Consider the following 20,701-nt stretch of genomic DNA (forward strand, 5'->3'; position numbering starts at 1 on the left):
AACAGCAGAACGATATGTTTATTCTTTATCAATCTGTCCAGCAGCGCTGACGGATAAAAAAATGTATTTTAAAATCAGTAAGAACTTTCAGATTCAATATTCAGTGAAACAGTGGCTTGATAAAATATATGGAAAGCAAAAGGCAACTTTTTCTCATTACCGTGTACACGTGCCACGTGTCTGGAACAGCAAAATTAATAATTCTTTTAAGAGACTACCTGCAGTTTCTGACATCCAAAACTTATTAACCGTTTTTGCTTTTGTTAACACTAAATAAACGCACGAAGATAAAGGCGGAACTTTTAAGCTGCCGAAATGTCATTACACTGAATTGTGTCCTCATGTGAGAAGAAATAATATTCGACTAGAAGAAACTTTAGTAAACATGAACAGGAAATTAGGTACAAGTTCTCTTTCCCCCGTCGTCACTTCCTGTGCTCCTGTTCTATAGTAGTTCACGCGAGGGATTTATAAATAGCTATACGGACACGCCTGTAACTAACTCTTATTCATACAGCAAAATGACGCATTCCCATAGCAACAGCTGCATCTACGAAATCCATGACTAAGACCAAGAATGATTATTATGAGCGATAAAACAAGTAAGAAATGAATAATGGCCTAATGTCTGTTTCTAAGTATAATCATGTCTAATGTTATAGTAGAATGTGTCTGAAATAAGTATATATTTTCAAAGATTTGCTTTTATAATAATTTTAGAAAAAAACTTTAAATCGAAAGCTAACGGCTTATTATCTGCATAATAAAACAAAATCGTTGTTGTTAGACTAGCCCATAGGAATGTGCTTAGCTTGTAGCCATTCCGTGCAGATCGCGGGCGGTCAGTGTATATGTACCGATTGTAAGATACGTGCAATGTTTAGTATTTCATTATCTAAATGGTCCGTCGTAATTAAAATGTTAAAGAACAGGGAAGCAAAATAAAATAACAAAATTTTCAAAAAGGAATATTTTGCCCATTTTCATTTTAGAGTTATGTTATTAGTGGGATTCATTTAATGAAATAGACTCGGCAAAACATTCATTGAGTAAAATAATTTTTAAAATTTTAAAATCCAATTAATTAATGTGTTCAACACAATATTCGAAGCTTTATATATCTTAAACAAGACACCCACACACACAAAAAAATCTCATAGTAATTTGGGTATTATCAACTATAAAGAGAAGATATGCTTATCAAAAAAATAAAAATAAAATAATAATATTAATAATAAACATGTCTAGCCGCGATTTATGGGTAGGGGAAAGCTACAAATTTACGATGGGAAAGAGAGTTAGCCTTTCTCTGAACCTGGCATTACTGTTAATCGTTCACGGAATTGGGGTCAAGGCTTTGTGTTAATGAAAACTGTCGTTATCCCAAGCCTTTTCTATGGTAACAGAGCTTTTTTTTTTTTTTTTGCCTTTGCTAGAGCTCTTTGATAGAAGGTTTTTTTTTTTCCTGTCTTACAGTAACAGTGGACAGCAGGGAATTGCCAATAAGGAATAAGGAATTGTCATATATAAACATAACCGCACAAAGTATACTTATGTGGAATAAAGGAAGAAAATTTGAATATCAACTAGCAGTTTATGTAACCGTTTTCAAAACAAGCTTAACTTATAGAGAGGGGTGGATTAGTAACAGAAAAGTTCACAGAAGACTGGGTATAATTTTAAAGGCCATTAGAAGTTTGTTGATGACATGATTAGAAGAAACATTTTAAAAAATGAAGATTTTAGAAAGACACTTCGGATAATAAATATTAAATGGTATTCTTATGTATACATTAGTTCGTACAATGTTATACAATAATCTTATGTATATGCAGAGCTAATTTGAGATAATACGTTACTTAAAGAGAATTATTATTATTATTATTATTATTATTATTATTATTATTATTACGGGCAACTCCAAGGAGCCTTAGACTCATCGAGGGAGGCCCTAAACATCATGTCAAGAACTATTCGGCATTCGCACAGTATCTATCATACTTTGCTTTGAACTCATTCATAGTCATGGCAGCCACAACAGGTTGGCAGCTTATTCCACTCATTCACCACTCTCCAAGTAAAAAACCTAGTTCTAACACCCTTGCTAACTGTACTCTTGCTCAGTTTCCATGGATGGGCCCTAGTTCTCCTACCACCAGACCTGTTCCAAAAAATTTCATCTGGATTAATCTTATAAAAACCGCTCAGTAATTTGAATGTCTCAATCATATCACCACCTTTCCGCCTATCAACCAATTTCTGTAACCCACAGATCTTCAACCTGTTCTCGTAAGGTTCATTCCATAGACCAGCTACCATCTTGGTCACTCACCTCTGGAAGCCTCCTCCTCCCCATCACCAAGAAACCCTGGCTCCCATATCTGCGCACAGTAGTCAAGATGATGTCTTATCAAGGCTCGATAAAGAGGAACAATAACTAGCTTGTCTCTGCTCATCAAAGTATTCTTCGGTAACCAAGTGATTTGATGAGCTGATTTAGCCACTTTTGCAATATCCCCCCCCCCTAAACTTCAAATCCTTGTCCACCAACACTCCCACATCTCTGGATTCGTCATCCCGGAGTACAGTTCCACCAGTGTGGTATACTGCTGCTAATCTTTTCACCCCAAAATGCATAACCTTACATTTTCACCCCAAAATGCATAACCTTACATTTTGTCACATTAAATTGACATCCATTCTCCTTAGCCCAGAACTCCAATCTATTCAAAGCGTCCTGCAAAATTTTGACATCATGTGCATTCACTATTGCTCTACCCATCTTTGCATCATGAGCAAATAAATGAACACTTCCTATCAGATCCTTTCCTATATCGTTAATGAACAAATTAAATAGCAGTGTTCCAAGAACAGAACCCTGCAGCACACAACTAGTTACAGGCCTTCTTTTGAACTATTCCTGAATAAACTACTCTCTGATATCTCTCCATCAACCACTTTCCTATCCATCTCACCAATCTTATATCCATCCCCATATGCTGCAATTTATTGATTAGAATTCCATGTGGTATCCTGTCAAAGGCCTTAGCAAAGTCCAGTAGCATTACTGTAAACCCATTACCCTTATCCAATTCAGCTGTCATTGTATTATAAAACGTGAGCAAGGCATGATCTACCTTCACAAAAACATGCTGCTTCCCATACAGTATCCCATTTCCATTTATCCATTCCTGTATTCTCCTCTTGACTATTTTCTCCAAGAACTTGACAACGATTCCTGATATGCTGATCGGTCGGTAATTTGCAACAGCAGTCTTTTAGCCTTCTTTATGCAATGGAATTATTTTTCCCTTTTTCTACCCCCTCGGGACTAACCTAGAGCTGATACTTAAATGAAACAATATTGTCAAGGGTACAGACAATTTCTTTGCCGCTTCACGTAAGATCCAATCCCACAGATGTATTCACATTAAGGTTCTGTAATACCCTATTCACCTCCATTTCATTCTCCTCAATTCCGGTATAAGCTATTCGTTCCCTCATTCCTGCAATATCACCGCCTGGATTGATTATATACTCTTGCAAAGTGTTCCTTTAGTAATTCTACTATTTCGACTGATTCAGCTACCTCCCTACCATCAGCATTCCTTAAAATCATTCTGCCGTATACATTTTTTCTTTTTCTTGTAGCATATCGAAAGAACTGTTTGGGATTCTCTTTAGCTTACGTTGATAATTTATTTTCATAATCTGCATTTGCTTTTCTTACCGCACTAGTCACCCTTCAGGCCTGTGCTTTGTACTGTTCGTGTGCCTGCTGGTCACCTTTCTCCTTAAATTCCCTCCACAATTGTTTCTTTTTTTGCAGCTCAAGCTTAATGGTGTTATTCATCCGTTTACCTCCCTCAAACGCTCCTTAACGACTTCCCATGCATTATCAACATCCAGCCCTTGCAGTTGTACATGCCATGGCACTGATCCAAGCAATCTCCTAAGCTTGTCATACTTACTAGCCCGGTAATTCCACATGTACCCTGCCTTAACTGAAAATTCCACACATTTAGTCACCTCCAAGGTCAAGACCACATGGAGGTGACTAAATGTGGACCATATAAGGAATATGACCATGTTGCTTATAGTCAAATTCTCAGATGCAATTACTAGATCGAGCACTCTCGAACCCTCGAACCCCCTGGTATATTCCATTACATGCTGTCTCAGGTAGTTATCCCTTAGTAACTGCATAAAATCCATTTCCTTCCTCCCTCCCATGTGTCCTCTTCTCCTTCCAATCAATGTTACCATAGTTGAAATCCCCCATAATAATTAAATGTCCTCCACTCACTGAGTCTATTTGCCTATGCATACTATCTCCATCATCTATTCCATCGCTTGGTCTACAGCAGCACCTAACTGTATATTTTGTTTTACTGGCCTCAGTCTCACACCAGATAGCCTCAAATGTGCTATTTTCACTATCTTGCAGTTGAACTTCTATTCTCTTCGGCTGCAGTTCATCGGTTATCATCAATAACGCTCATAACCCCATTCTTTTCTCTGTCTTTTCCGAACACACTATAGCCTTCGCATTCTATCCCACTAACTATATCATCTTCTGTTAACTATGTCTCACTAATGCCAATAACCTGTGGCCAGGAAGAGTCAACTAAGGCCAAAGGTTCCTCCTGTTTGTTCCTAATACTCCTGGCATTAGTGTACATGAAGTGCAAAAGCCCCCTAGTCCCACCCCCTATTTTGACGCCTTATACTAACTATCCCATTCTGGTCTGTTATCCTTCGTACTAACTCAGGCATCTTATACACATTTATTGGAGAGGTCATGGAAGGGAGAAACAAAGTGCTTGAAATAGCTCAATCCCAAAACAAACTTTTTTACCCCTCACGTTCTCTAGTTATGGAAAATGAAACATGCTATGAGTATCTGTGCTCTTGGGAAACCTCAGGGAAGTGATTCTACTCACTCGTTCACTCTACCCCCCCCAATCCTTGATTGCAGGATTGTTTTTAGATGGATTGGTGTAGTTAGAAGACAGAAGCGGTTGATCATAACAAATAATGGAATAATTTGAGTGAAAAATCTGCTAATAAAAAAAAAGTTTTCAATCAGAATTTTAGAATGGTACCGAAGCGTAACTAAATGCTATTATGCGAGCATATTTTGTTTGGTAAATGTGTGCTTTTTTTTTTTTTTTGTATGTGTGTGCGCTTGTTTTCCGGAGGATTTGCCTCTTCTATGAAAGGAAAATATAGAGACTTTGGGGAAAAGAAAGAGAGAAAAAAGTGCCCTTGACAACGAAGTCTAGTTAACCTTTTTAATATTCGTTCCTCTTTTTGAGAGAGTTGGGGAGAGAGAGTTTACATTCTTCTATTTTTATCTCAATATTCACGTGTTCACTTCTTATTTTTCTGCCAAATATACAGAAGTTAATTATTATACTAGTGAACCATAGTATCGCTATTTATAAATGCATTTGCTTTCTAAAATACAGCACTTACATCAGAGATGTACGACCTTACAACGGTCAAGTATATATCTAAGTATGGAAGGAGCAGATAAGGTTTTCACAGCTATAAATCACCCCAGAGGCACAATGGAAAATATCCTTGGAGAGCAAACCAAGCCAGAGGGAACAAGGAAGTGTACCCAGTTTTTACTGTTGCAGCCAACTTGAACTAAACACATATTTTTCCAAGTACGTTAAGAAATGCTCTAAAAACGGATTCACCGATGAAGCCTCGGCTGTGAATGATGGCCGTGTCCGGTGAAGTGAATCGAGATAAGGAATGCGAGAAAGAGTACAGAACAAGAAATAGCCGATACTTAACGGCCACCACCTATCCGCTCAAGTAACCAAGATAAGAACGGAATAGTTCATTAGAAGTTTCGAATATATTTCTGGGGAAAAATAAAATAAAATATCACGTAAAAAAAAAAAGAATCAGTTTCACTGAATTGAGTCGGTGATTACTTGAATTATCTTAAAAAAGTGGTTTGAAATAAAAAAGAAGCGGTTTATTTTGTTAAATTCAAATTGAAACTATGGGTTATAGCTGACGATATCGTGATGAAATGAATAATTTAATCTGTGTTCTGTAAATGATTACACTGACCAAGTGTAATACAAGAACATCTTTTATTTCAGTGAGATGTTTAATTAAACGCCCTTGTGTTCTTTATAGTACACCAGAGTGCACTTATTCTTTTTGGCTAATTAAGTTATTTGCCAACCCTAAAGCCATATTAGTCTTCAGAAATGAAGACTACTGCAGCCTAGGCTGGTTTACTTACACATTAATGCGATCACCGTCATTGTATGAAGAATGCCCCCCCCCCCCACCCGCCTTCCCCAAATGCACTAACTCCTCAGTGCGCTATAAAATTAGCTTTTACTTTTGCAGATTATTTCAGTATATTGTCTCATTTTTTACCACCAAATAACGGATATAATGCTATAAAAAACAGATAATTGGAAACTTACCAATGGATTAGTACGTTACCACCTATCATCCGAGCAGCGTGTATGAAGTCATTGCACTGTGGGAAAAACTTCGTAAGATTCTCACCTGGAGAGTCTGGCACCCGGATACACAAATATTCCTTGTCCTAAAAAAAAAAAAGTGTAATTCATTGTAAAATACTAAGCACTTTTTTTTACAAATAAATCATCTATTCAAGTGATTTCTTCGTGCAGTTTTCCAATCAGAATAATCTCATTGAAAGAATTATGATACACCTAGTAGAAAGGATGTAATAACTTAAAGAATAGGGAGGTAAAATCATTAAGAAAGACAAGACAAAAAAAAAAAAAAGCATTGACAGCAGAACATTAAAATTATTGTCAAAAAGTCTTACAGTACCAATACAAAGCGAGCAGTCTCATACATATTCCGCAATCTAATTAAATTGGACTCTCGTATCCCTTTCGGTTAAGGAAGGATACTTTAGTTAACTTTAACCACCCTCCATCCCGAAACTCAGTTTTGTTTCTCGAAAAAAATAAAAAAATCCATTCTACTTGATCTTACCATTCCTACCATGACGGAATTACATATTTTTCACCACTTTAAGGATGGAAAAAAGTCATGTAATGAAAAATGTTACAAACTCACTGAAAAGATTACAAATACCATCATTAGTTATGAACTTGCCCTCAAGGGAATGTACAAGATACTGTAATAGTATTGCATAATGGCATGTACATTATCATTAGCTTCCTGTCAATGAAAAAAAAGCATATTAGAACCAGTGGAGCACCCAGGAAGGGGCCAAGTGGCCCTCCCCCACCCCCCAAAAAAAAAGAAAAGAAAAAGGGAAAAAACACTAGAAAATTTTCCAAAAATCTTTTCCTAATTAAAATTCTTTTTTTTATTTATGTTGTGTTGTGTCGTGTCTTCTATTTCTATACTACTTATGAATTAGCGATCATTGTAGATGCTCAGTTATTAGTCTTATGCGATGTGTAGTGTGTATTCTCAAAGCGTCTACTCAACTCGGGCCCCTCCCAAGATTAAATCCTCAGTGTGCTACTGATTAGAACATTGCAAAACTGTTCTAATTTTAAACCGGATTGGACCTTGGGCTGCATGCATATTTCAATGTCCATTTGTCGAAATATGATGATTATGATTTATTATTGACAAGCGCCCTTACCAAGCTTAAGGATTACTGATGGCAAAAATAAATTTTCTAAAACATAATGGAAGTTATAGACCTGAACATAGACAAACCTTTATATCTTGTTTCTGACAAAATCTGTTTTATTTATCTTACTAGTTTGCAAGTGATGAACATAATATACCTGTATATTTTTTGGTGCGCTGCCTCTTCCCAAGTTTCGTTTCTAAAGCTGCCGTTAATTGGCTGGTTTGTAAAAGCCTGAAGGTAAACTGGGTGATCCTGTCGACGATATCTTGGTGGACTAACTGAACATAACATTCTAAAGTCCAGCTATTCAATTTGTGGATCGGTTTCAAAAAATCAACTAGACCGTTACGATATAAAATCATATTCATACAGATATTTCTTTCTTGTAAAGGTAGAGAAAAATTGAAGTTTTTTTTTTCTTACCTCAAGGATTCTTTTAGCATTGTCGTGGATGGAAATAATGTGGGTAATGTTGTTTTCCTGCAACTGCTGGGGATCTTTGGCATCGCGAAAATTACCCACGTACAGACCAGGAAGAATCTACAGAAATGAGAAGTTATTGATTGAGTGATCAGCTATATTTAGCACAAAATATCCAAAAAAGAGAAAGGCTAAAATGATGCAAATGATCGGCTTTTGAGCTTAGGTATGTTTAAGAACCTTTATTTTCAACAGGAAAATTGATTTGCAACTTGTCATTCATAAAATAACAGGGCAGTACCGCAGCACATTACTATGTAAGCTTAGCATGACTTTCCATGACGTATTGAATTTTTCTTAAGATATATACATATATCTAGTGGTTAAATTCCAAACGAATAAGCTCCGGGACCCTTAAAATAAGGATCATAAATGTGAAGCTATTGCTAGATTGTCGCAACATTTTTTAAAATTTTATTTATTTATTTATTCTGGTAGAGTTAAAGCCACCAGGCCTTCTCTTCTACACCACCAGAAACATTAAATACAGATACAACATATTAATATTATCGCATTGCGACTGGTGGGAATCCTGTGTTTCTGTAGATTCGTTACAGACTTCTTTCTCTTCAGAAACTACACACAAACTGTCATTACAAACTCGTTTTGTATTATCACTGTCATCCAAGCTATTTTTCCGTTCAAAGAAGATACCAATGTACTTATCCATAGTTGAAATAGTAGGCCTACATGAACATTAAAATATTACACGATTTTCTTTGTGCTTCTCACAATCACGAGCTCTGATAAACAACTCGTAATCTGCTGCTCTATTGTTGGTTACACGACCCATCACTAGTATTCAGCAGAAAAACCAGGAGCTACCATCAACTCCAAGTTTAATCGCTGTGCCACTACCATGATATCTCGCCTCAAGACCAATCAAGTTTAGCAATGGCATAAAAGTCTTCCCCATTTGCAAAATCGGTAATATTGAGGAAGCATGCATTTACTAACTTGTATGAATATTTCTAAATGTGAACTTTATAACAACCCAGAAAAGGTGCTGTATAAAATATATGATCTGGTGTAATAATACCATGGGATAATAATAATAATAATAAAATTGTTGGTTACTGACTGTTGTTGGCAGTGTTGCCAACCAGAAAAAACAAAATATCGCTACGAGTCTGTCAAAATTCTGCTACACTACGCTGCATTAATGTTTGCTTGTCAATCGCTGCAAGATAACGCATTACAGGAAGCTCCAAACCTTCCCGTCCCTTTCATCACGCGTTCGTAATCATGCGGCTGTTGATATTGACTTTATATACACATTCAAAACTGCAAATAATTGTTAAATAATAACACAATGTACGTATAATTACCGTAAAGGGAGAAAAGTCACAAAACAGAAAAATGTTCCGGGTCGGACAGGGTCCATAAAAAAGTTCCGGGCCCCCACTGAATTAACCACTGCATATATCTTTCCTTATTCCTTCCCTCCTCTTTTACCTTGCGGTGTCGAGGATTTTCTATTCATTTAATCGCTACCGTATATATGGTTAGCTCTATGCCTCCCAGTGTGTCCACAGGCCGAGTTGCCTGTTCTGGGGAACGAAAAACTTTTTTCCGGGTGAGTTAGCCGGTATGAGACCGGCTAACTCGCCTTTAGTCGAAAGAGACCAGATAAAGTTCACGACATGGGAATCGAACCCAGGTCTTTCCGACCAAAGGGCTTCGTCTATACTGACTGAGCTACCGAGGCTCTAAGATAAGAGAGAGAGAGAGAATAATTTTTTTTTTTAAAAAAAGTGAAATGTATTCGTAATGCAGAGTCTTTCAGTTGTCAAAATCTTGGTTAGATTCGCTTCATTTCGCAACAACTAAAGGTGAGATAATCGGTTTCATGCAGAGGTGGAAGATGTTTCCACCCCGGTATAACTTTCAGACCGGCGAGAACACAAGCAGCTTATAGATACAATATACAAATGCCCCATAACCTGAATTGCTTTGGCTTAGTCTAAATAGCTGACCAATCAGGAAGTGTTGAGCATTTATATTCAATTTCATTTGTAATCCATTTTTAAATATTTTTATTTATTTCATTTATTTGTAAACATAACGATACCTGGACAGCTAATAGAAATGGTATGAGTTAACATCACTTAAAAGTATTTTGAGATAAATTTAAAATATAAAAAAAATGAACCACATATAAATGTTAATATATTTGGATTGCCCTATATATCTAGTTCATGCCTTAAGTTTTTTTTTTTTTTTTTAAATAAAGAGGTGACCTATTTCCTCTAGGGAAATGAAACGCCACTGAACTGCTCGAGACCAAGTTTTTGTTCGCGTTATCTTCAGGTACCTTAAAAAAGTGACTGAAGTTAGTTTTATTGAAAAAATCGACTAACTATTGATCCACTGCCGTGCCGTTCCATACCAGTAGGTTTTAAAGAGGACGGAAACGTTTTGTACAAATAATACGTTTCGATAAGTATAAACCATTAGTAACATATCTTTTGGACACTAAAAAACTTTGGACACCTTTTACGGTCTCACGAACTGCTATACCAAGCAAACGATCGTCAACAATCCTATTGCACAATCTTTCTTAATACTAGGGCTCGGTTAAACAAATTTTTTTTTTAAATTTTCATATTCAATAAAACAGCCTTTCCATGTGGTTATTGTGACTATTGATTAAAGTACTAGATCCGCTTATATTCCTGATTATTAGTAGCAGAAATCACACTGAATGCGAATATCCAACCCCATGTAGATCCTCGAGACTTAACGTAAAATGGATTAAGAGGTGCTTGAAGGGAAAAAAAAAATAATTAATAGAATATGAATAAATAGCCTCCGTATTACAGTCAGTATAGACGAAGCGCTTTGGTCGGAAAGATCTGGGCTTAATTCACGTCCATTATGTTAGGAACCTTTATCTGCTCTCTTTCGACTAAAGGTGAGTTAGCTGGTTTCATACGGTGGTAGGGTTATTTTTTAACCCGGAAAGTCGGGTTTTTCGTCCCCCAGAACAGGGAAACCGGCCCCATCTACAGACATAGGATACTCTGTGAGGCATAGGGCTGACCACCTTATCCTTGAGTTACGGTTGAGAAGTCCTAGAATAGTTGGACGTAGGCGCTTAATTGCCTGTTAGAACCACTGATATTTTTTAAAAATTTTTTTATTCAACTTGTTAAAATATACATTAGACGATAGGTAACAAGGAGTATTTACATATTATAAGTATATAAGTATATATATTACAGAGAAAGAAACATTTCCCTTTCGGGTATACAATAGAGAATGCTATAAATGAATTCAAAATTTACAGTTCAGTTTCAGTCTGAGTTATCTTTCAGATGAAGCGTATTGTCGTCGTCAATCCAGAAGAGGGTACCAGTTGTATTCCACTCCTCTATGAATTTCGCGACAGTTCTTGTTTCTTTGAAGTATTCAAGTTCCAATAAAAGCCTGCTTTTTAGTTTCCGACGGAGGATATACATGAGGGTTTGTGCAGCTTCAGTGATGGATGGATGCTAGTTATTTCTTGTGTGTTTTAGGTAGAAGCTGTAGGATGACGGCTTTAGCGCAGATGAAGAGGAAATTGCATGTTCTGTGTGGACTAAATTCCAGTAGTCTTCTTGGCTGTGTGCGTAGTTACAGGTGTTAGTCAGTATTCAGGGCGTAGGTGATTATCACCTGGTTTGCGGGACAGGTTAGATATGTGTGTTCCAAGGTACCTGAAACGTCACAGAATAGACACAGATCCGTTTCTCTTATCTGAAATTTGTAGAGCTTAGAAGGAGTTGGCAAGATGTTATGCCATAGTCTCCACTGTATGTCGGAATCTGGTTTGGCACACTTTGATTTATATGGCAGATCCCACTGAAAACTGAGTATGCAGCCTTGTAGATGAGAGGGTTAAGGATGAATATAAGAAGGGCGAGGATGGAGACACTGACATGAGGAAGTGGTATATTTTCTTGTAGTTGGAGGGAAAAATTGGAAGTGAGGCTTCAGATTGTACAAGATGAAATATCGGCCCCGAGCAGTTTCTAGAAGGAATACGGATTTCCCGAGGTGTAGCGATATCTGGATAGGCTTTTATAACGGAGGCTTGCAGCTGTTGATATTGCTTTTCAGTTTTTTGGGTTCTTCATTGGTAGGCTTGTGAATGCTTTCCACTTTACGGTCTGGGTTAGGAGGTCCCTCATGACTTTTATTCCTGCCCAGTTCCATGTAGGGAAAAGAAAAGGCTGGCCAGTTGTGGGACTTGTTATGTTTCTGTTCGAAAATAGTGGTTCTGTAAGTATAGCTGACGCTGTTGATCCTATAAGTGTGTGATGAAGTCCTGTGTTTTTCCACCGCTGTAGAGCATCTTTGTAAAAATTAGGTAGTTTAGGAGGAGATGGTGCAGGACTGGCCATTCGGAGGATTGTGGAAAGTGTAAGTCCTCTGGTGGATGATTTCGTGATGTAATCGAAGGTGGTTACATAAGTGTGATTGCATTGAAGTGTCTTTAGGAGGAGGATTATCCTGAAGGATCTATCTATGGGGGATTATCTTGACATCCCTTGCTGAGTGGCTTGCAGAGTTGAGGGTATGTTTTCCAGTGAGTTTTGTTCCAGAGGAAACGTTTGATTTCCTTTTGAATGTGGTAGAGAAATTCTTAGAAGGTGTGAGTACTTTGAGGGTATGCCATAAGACACTCGCAGCCATCTGGTTAACTATTAGTACTCTTCCTCTAAGTGAAGACATGGACCGAACGCTGTTCCATTTACCTAGCACCTGTTTCCACTGATAGATAGATAGCTAGAATACGAGTTAATAATATAAATAAATAAAATTGAACAGGAATACATATCCACAATGTTATAAAGGTATTAATCAAAAGGAAGATAACCCAAGAGTATACATATTGAAGCTGGGAAGCGTTTTCTGCTGTCTGTGGTATTATATGCATAAACCATAGTTTGTAGATGGATTCTTGAAGGTAGAGAAGGTGGAATGCTGAAATTAGCATGCCAAACCAATGTCACACTTTCCATTACGAATATTAGTGTAATACATTAAAAATTAAAAAATCTATGTGGCTCAGTCAGTACCGACAATGTCCTTTGATTGGAAAGACTTAGGTTCGAATGCTGTCTAAGAATTCTTTATTAGACTTTTCAACCGAAGGTGGAAACTGCAGATTTTTTCTTCTGGAAATTAGGATTTTTCATTCCGCAGAACAGATAAACCGGCCCGAGAACACACAGTTGATAATCATAGCAGATGCAGACTGAATTAACATACCTGTCATCATAGCATTACTTATGTTTACATGAAACGAAGTAACATGACTGTGACACACCAACTGAGCTTACCATTAAGATACTTTAGTAAAGTGTTATGGTTATTTTATGAACAATGTATGGAAGAATATATCGGCAAAAGGATGTTAACAAGCTGTGCTACTGTAGATGCTTATTCAGTATGAAAAATGAATATATGAAAATGTTTATTGAACTAATTACTCCAAGATGTCTAAATACTGATCCCCCCCCCCATCATTAGAGATGTGCAGGGTATATTCCCAAGCATGCACACACTTCTCACTGAATTAAAGTTCATTAAACATTGCTCATGTACTCTCTCTCTCTCTGTTAACAAGCCTGACTGTATTTGAAATGCGTACCTTTCTGCAGTGAGATGGAAAGTTGCCAAACTACGCCCCAAAATTAGTGCCAAATATTATTACAATATTACAACGCGAATGTAATGGCTGTCCGTGGTTGTTCCTGTTAAAAATTGCTAACAAGCCGCACATACACTGGCCTCACACCCTTTATTGTTTCGGCAATAATTCCAGATTCTTCTAATCAAGGAGTTAATACAAATAACATTTATTATTGAAACAAGATTTTATAAAAAATTCTAAAGAAGTGTAGTTAGAATTCCTTAACGCAATTTTTTTTATCACTCCAAATTCTGATGTGAGCAGTCTTGTAAATTATTAGTTTAGATTGCAATATATGTATAATATTATATAATACTTATATTCACCTTTCCAAGGTATCTTTGTTACCTCAGATCGTGAGATTTGTGAACTCTTACAGGATATATACTTTTTATAGTATTTCCTCTGTGAAAGTACATATAGAGAAAATACTCTAAAAATTAAAAACAAAAGAGCCAGATGAAACATGATCCGGCTTTTTCATACGGGGTAGCAGAGTTTTTCCCTCCCGTAAACTCTGGTTTTTCATCCCTCAAATGAGATATAATGCACTGACCTCGTTGACTGAGTTGAATCGGCCGTAAATCCAGCTAAGCCAAACAATCCACCTTCTCCTTGCGAATATGGTATACTGGACAATAAAATTGATGCCGATGCATTTATTGCAGTTTGCATTTCTTCCAGCGATTCTTTTCATATCGATGAAACAGGAACATTATCACAGTATATGTTTATCATTTTTACTAGAAATTATATACAGATTAATATTATCACATTTGGAATTGGTGCATCAAAAATACTTCTAAAAATACTTCATGCCATTCAAAAGAGGGCAATCCGATAATCAATAACCCTCTCCCACAGGCCATTTCCAATCACTTTCTTATAGACGCTCTGCTTCTATATTATCTTTCCATAGGTATTTTCATGGACACCGCCCCACGTTTTTCTAAGCATATAAAAAACGCCAGCAACTTCTGAACAACATCCATCAAAGTTCAGCTTTAACATTACCGAATCAACATCCTCCTTTTTCATTCTCTCTCTCTCTCTCTCTCTCTCTCTTTTAACTACCTTCCCTACACCACTTACTTTTCTTCAAAAAACACACCAACACCCTTTTCTCATTAACCATGTCTACGCACGGTATGTTATAAATTTCTTCACGTAGTGTTCATTGTTATCTGTTTACGATTGCGCGTAGTCTCACATCATATTATGACTACTTCAAAACCATATTAACGCAATATTATGCTATCTTTCTCTTTATATCGTTTGTTCAGATTGATTTCGTTTGTTCAGTTTGTTCAGATTGATTTCGTTTGTTCAGTTTGTTCAGTTAGATTGTTTGTTCAGTTTGTCTTGCAGATGAATATAACCGAGTTTCTCAGAGGGTAGAGGGAACCCTATTACTTCCATATCGGACCGGTTAATTCGCTTTCACGCTGACTGATACTGCTGAGTATCGATGTTTCCCTTTGACTGGAAAAAAAAAAAGGGAAACATCGATGCCGACTGAATTACTGGGTTTCCGTGTGCACTTGATATAAAAGAAAGAGCAAAAAAATGCAAGACTGGCTGGCCGAGAGGATATATATGATTAACCTATCTTCAGTTAAAGAAAATTCCATTTCAGCAGTGAGGTAAAGCATTTTATTCATATATTTACAGGAAATTGTCATGAATTAATCTTGAAAAGTACATAATTAGCATGCTTTTCATAACTTATGAATTACGAAAGACCGATATTATTAACTTTGGGGATGGTTCCATAGGAGCGTGAAAGGTGAATGCTTGTGGTGTAATACCTCTTTATATGAGCTATTCGATAGGGGAGTTATAACAGTTGATTTCCCAATACAACATAGGGAACGCAGGAACAATATCCTAGATGGACATGCGCCACACCATCTTGCGTATGGTTTCTAAGCCGAAGGCCGACAACTCTTCCTCCCTCACCGAAAGGGTAAGCGTTGAAAGTGGCTGCTGTGCTATCAACAGGTTGGACACTGTAAGAGTGTAAAGAGTTCCTATTTGAAATTAGAGCTGAAACAGCCCAGCGTGTTATGTGTATTAACTGCGTGATCTTCTGGCCGGTGTGCCTGATTAGTGAGATGGGAAAACCTAAATTTTCAGGAGGGAAAATTCCACCTTATGAGACCGGCGAACTCCTCTTCAGCCGAAAACGTTCTTCGCTTCCTAGATGGGATTCGAACCCAGGTCTTGTCCCCAGGATGTAATGAATTGGCTTGGAGAGCACAATAAGGACATCACTCATCTTGAATGACCGGAGAATTCTGCGGTGCTGAACCCAATCGAGAACCTGTGGGATGTTTAGGAAAATGTTGCGAGAACATAGAGGCAGAGCACTCTCCTCTATTCAGAGATTGTGGGATGTGTTGCAAATATCATAGCTGCATATTCTCCCCCCCCCCTCCCCCTCCGATACCTGATGATTTCAATGACATGGTAAGTCGATATTCGTGTGAAGCAGTCCAACTCAGTATTAAGCCGGTAGTCTTAATTCAGTGTTATGTGTAAATAATGTATTTACATTAACATGCAAGAAAATACTCTCTAAAAGTTACTGTATTAATTCTACTTCGTTCCTTAGATATTATTTTCCTGTTTTCAAAGAGTTTCGTCGTTCTCTTACAACATTTCCGTAGTCTACTGTAAATCCGCATTTCGTATGATCCCGACTTAGTAATTGCAGCTGATTTTATGTTTGGCGTGGTTTATCTATTATCATAATTTCCCGACTTGCACCATCAAAAGGTGTACAAGATAATATAGTCCAGTAGTCAGGTTTTCATTATTACTAACTTCCTATCAACAGTTTTCTTCTAAATTAATCTTTTATTTGTCAGATTTCCAATATTCTCAGCTTCGGTCTTGTAAGATGCTGCTAACTATATCAATCCGCTTAAATCTTCTTGCCATCCTAGCATTAAACACCTGCTTTGCTAACCCTTCTTCTTCAATTCTATTTAAGTGACCATAAATTAGCTCTGTGTCACACTTTCTTGAATTGCTAATATTGTCAAATATCTTTCTCTTATTTAACATGACCATCACATCATGTTTAACATGATTCTGCCATTAATGTCATCTGTTCATCCCCTAACTTTTATCAAAACTCTCTTATCAGTATTTGATCAAATCAAGTGCTTTATTTCTTACCCAAGTCTCTCATTCCCCCCAAATTAAAATCGTTTCAAACGCGACCTTGTTCTGTCTATTTTAATACTTTTGTCTTTTTATGACTGATTTTCATTTCAAGTTTGTTACAGCAGTTATTCATTTTAGAAGATAGGATTTATATAAGAATTTAGCATCTTCTTATAAAGACCTGAGATTAACAGCTTTGATTTTGATATTCAGACCAGATGATTGGAGATCCGATGATCTCCAGAAGTAGTTATTCAAACTTCAACAGATATGCAGCTATTTTAACATGAAAATATCATAAAAGAAATTTTAAAAAATCGTAATTGCAAAAGAACCGATTAGATGTCAATTAGAACTAAATGGGAAAATACAGGAACAAGTAATGAAATTTAAAAGCGTAGGAATAACTGAACAGTGAAAATGCAACATAGAATGAAGTAAAAGAATAATATCTGAAAGCTAATAAAATATCGGGATGTCTAAACTTAACTGTGGAAAAATAAAAGATCTAACAAAAGAAGCAAAAGTAAGAATATATAAGTCAGTAAGCCAACCAATATTGACGTATGCATGTGAAAAAATGAATAGAAACAAAAAAAAACAGATGAATACGATATGTGAGATGAAAACATTAAGAAAAATAGTTAACAAAAAACAAAATTTGATAGAGTAAAAAACGAAAAGATTTATTAAGAATGTCAATTACAACCCATAAATGCATTGATAAAAAAAGAGAATATTAGAATATGGAATCGATATCTTAATAGAATGGACCCCCCCCCCCACCACCACCAAAAAATAAATAGTAAAACTAGCGAGAGACTGGAAACAAACTACAAAAAGATCAGTTGATAGACCAAGAAAGCGATGGATAGACTATCTGCATCGAAGTACTGGAGACGGAGATTTTGATATTAATTTTAATTTCAATGCTATTCATAACGTAATTCATACAAATGATAAATAGCGATGGCGAACTGTAGTAAACTGCATTTGATTTTACTTCGAACCTGTCTCCTTATTCGTACTTTAATTCCAGCTAATTTAAAATTTCAATGCGGAATACTGACAGGCATGGAATAAACTGCTCCATATCTATAGCATATAATTGCAGAAATTTGGAAAGTTTCCTCTTTAGCATCTTACTAAATGCCTTTCCTAACTCTACAGATCTTAAGTAAAAATCTGTTAAATATTTATGATTGTTTCTTAGCTGTTTGTAATAAAATAAAAGTCTGGTCTTGCCAATCCCTATTTGACATGAACCCAAAATCCTCCACTTCAGTTTCTCTTCAGCAACTTTTCTTAGCCGCTTTTTCATAAATCAGGCTGGATTTGGAATAAACAATAAGAATATTACGGATGAGGATATTCTAACATTCATTTGTATCTACATTTATAGAGGGGTATTCCGAGAGCTCTACTTTAGTCATCCGGAATTCGAATCTTTTTGACCAGGCTTTCCGAACTTGTAAAATGTTTATTCCTTCGTATTTGAGCATTCCGGGAGAATGCCACTTCCTATTTCTAATAGTTTCCTCTATTTCCAGTACTGAAATGTAGTTATAACTGCATTTTTCCTGAATATTTTCTGCCACTGTTCTGTTGTATTTCGTTTAATATTTTTTTTTTTCAAATGATTATTTTATGTCAGTTCCTTCTAAGAAAAGTTGCTCGCTTATAAAATATTTCCTACCGATGATATGCCTAGAGTTTGAAGAAAATCCAAAAGCCTTGCTCCAGACCGCGAACATGGAGCTAACTTTTTGAGCCACTTCAGGCCTCCAAAAAGTAGGATGGTGAGCGTCTACCGAAAAATTAAATTCATCTATCATATCACCTAAAGACATTCACAAACATTCATGTCATAGTTAGATGCTAGTCTGGTTGGCCGAGTGGTTAGCATACCCGCTCTCCAACCAACCGTGGGCATGGATGTTAGTAATTGTCTTTAGGTGGGAGATGAATTTCATCGCCCGGTGTGAAACCACCGCCCCGCTTATTAGGGGCCTGAAGTGGAACTTTTGTAAAAAGTTCCATGTTTTTTGTCTCTAGAAAAGTAAACTATGTAAAATTAAATTACAAAAAAAAAAAAAAAGGCAAAAAAAGTTCTTAGCTCACACACGGTGCAAAATGTACTATAGGTTTGTAATAACTTTTCGAGGGTGGGAACCACACATAAAAAAAAAAGATATTAACCTACAGAGTTTTGTTTGGAGGGCAAAGACACTATCCCACAGACTAATAGGGCAGACTCCAGATTAAATAATAATAATAATAATAATAATAATAATAATAATAATAAAATAAATAAATAAAAATTCAGATGACTCCTGACACATTCAGCTTGACTTGAACTTTGTTTATTTTAATTACTTTATCCTCCTCCTTCCTCCATTTCTAAGTTTTTTTCCAGATGTCATCTCCAGAACACTCTGCCAAGATTATACTGTATTTATGTTCAGTTTTCTTCCTAAAATGCTCAGTGCACTACTTTTATTTAGTTACTGTTATGCGTAACTTTTCTTTCTTAAATGTTTTATTGTATTACCCGAAGGCATATGCTGATTTACTCCTCCAGGAACATTTGATATGATTTATCTTTACAACATTTGATATTCTTTTCATCTTTAACTTCTTTTCGGCAATAGGCATAGTAATTTTTTCCCTTCTCTTTGCAGACAACTTTACCAATCAGATTCTTCACATTTTACTACTCGTCTCTAAAGTTTGTTTCTTGCTTTCAAACTCTTTCACTTTTATTGCCATAAATTTTCTATGTTTGTGTCAACAGTTCGCATCTGAAAGCTTTTTGCCTATTTTTCGTGTTTCTAGACTTTTTTTTTCTTTTCAACATCATATTCATTTATATCCTGCTCAAAAGCAATAGCGATTTCTTCTTATATAAAATTCCCTGTATACTCTACTGAAGCTGTTGTCATCAATTATAATACGGTCAGTAAGGCTACGTATTCTCTCAATGTATATTTATGCCCATCTTTATATTGGAAAATGATGTGAGTAATCACTATTCCATGACCTAATTAATATTTCTGCAGGGCTGTGATTCATTTCCTACACTACCACTTAAGTTTCCAACAAGCATATCGTATTAGTTATATATTTTTTTCTATTAGTTATTAAAATTTTTCTTAAGAACATTCTTCTGTAGAGAAATTTGTGGAGGATTTTTTCAATAAGTCGAAAACCCCGCATATTTCAATTTCTCAAATTTTCAAATATGCTCGCATTCACTGTACATAATTGTAATCGTCTCTCATTCAATAGGGTTTTTATTTGAATGTTTAGTGTTGAATGCTATAGATCCTTATACCATCTTTCGACTGTTGCCGTAATGAATCATATTATTATTCAGAAGTATCTAATCTATTTTAATCTTCTTTGTCTTGTAAATACCAGTTGTGCCCACATAGTATTTCTGTTAATTCTGCTGATAGTTTTGCCTCTTTCCATTGATCTTTTCAAGAGATGATGGACCTCATCTTCACTTTTTAATATTGCTTCGGTAGTTTTATTATCGTTATCCGTCTCTTCTTCTTAAAGAAAGCATCTGCAACATGGTTAACTGGACAGCATCCCACATGACATGATATTTGATTATGCTGTTGCATCATAAGCATTATGATGTAGTTTAAGCCGGTGTACTTTAAGTCAATGGAGAAAAAACTTGGTTAACTTCCATATGATCATGCTATACCAATATCTGTGTTGATACTAACAGG

The 20,701-nt window shown here is 36.2% G+C and overlaps 2 protein-coding genes across 2 annotated transcripts in view; one reads left to right on the forward strand and one right to left on the reverse strand.

The window, feature by feature from the left end:
- The window catches only part of LOC150096537 (coiled-coil domain-containing protein 102A-like), a 404,861-nt gene that overhangs the window by 65,774 nt on the left and 318,386 nt on the right, over positions 1-20,701 (forward strand). The window lies entirely within an intron of this gene.
- Positions 1-20,701, reverse strand: part of LOC150096538 (uncharacterized) — a 59,550-nt gene that overhangs the window by 28,866 nt on the left and 9,983 nt on the right. Inside the window, exons 2-3 of the mRNA XM_090408331.1 lie at positions 8,051-8,167; positions 6,462-6,586 (exon numbers count right to left, since the gene is read on the reverse strand). Of these exons, the coding sequence (XP_090264457.1) occupies positions 6,462-6,586; positions 8,051-8,167 (242 nt within the window). The remainder of the gene's footprint in view (positions 1-6,461; positions 6,587-8,050; positions 8,168-20,701) is intronic.

This window comes from Typopeltis vanoorti, chromosome 18, assembly GCF_054136105.1.
Source record: "Typopeltis vanoorti isolate ZY-2024b chromosome 18, IOZ_Tvanoo_1.0, whole genome shotgun sequence".
Lineage (NCBI taxonomy): Eukaryota > Metazoa > Arthropoda > Arachnida > Uropygi > Thelyphonidae > Typopeltis > Typopeltis vanoorti.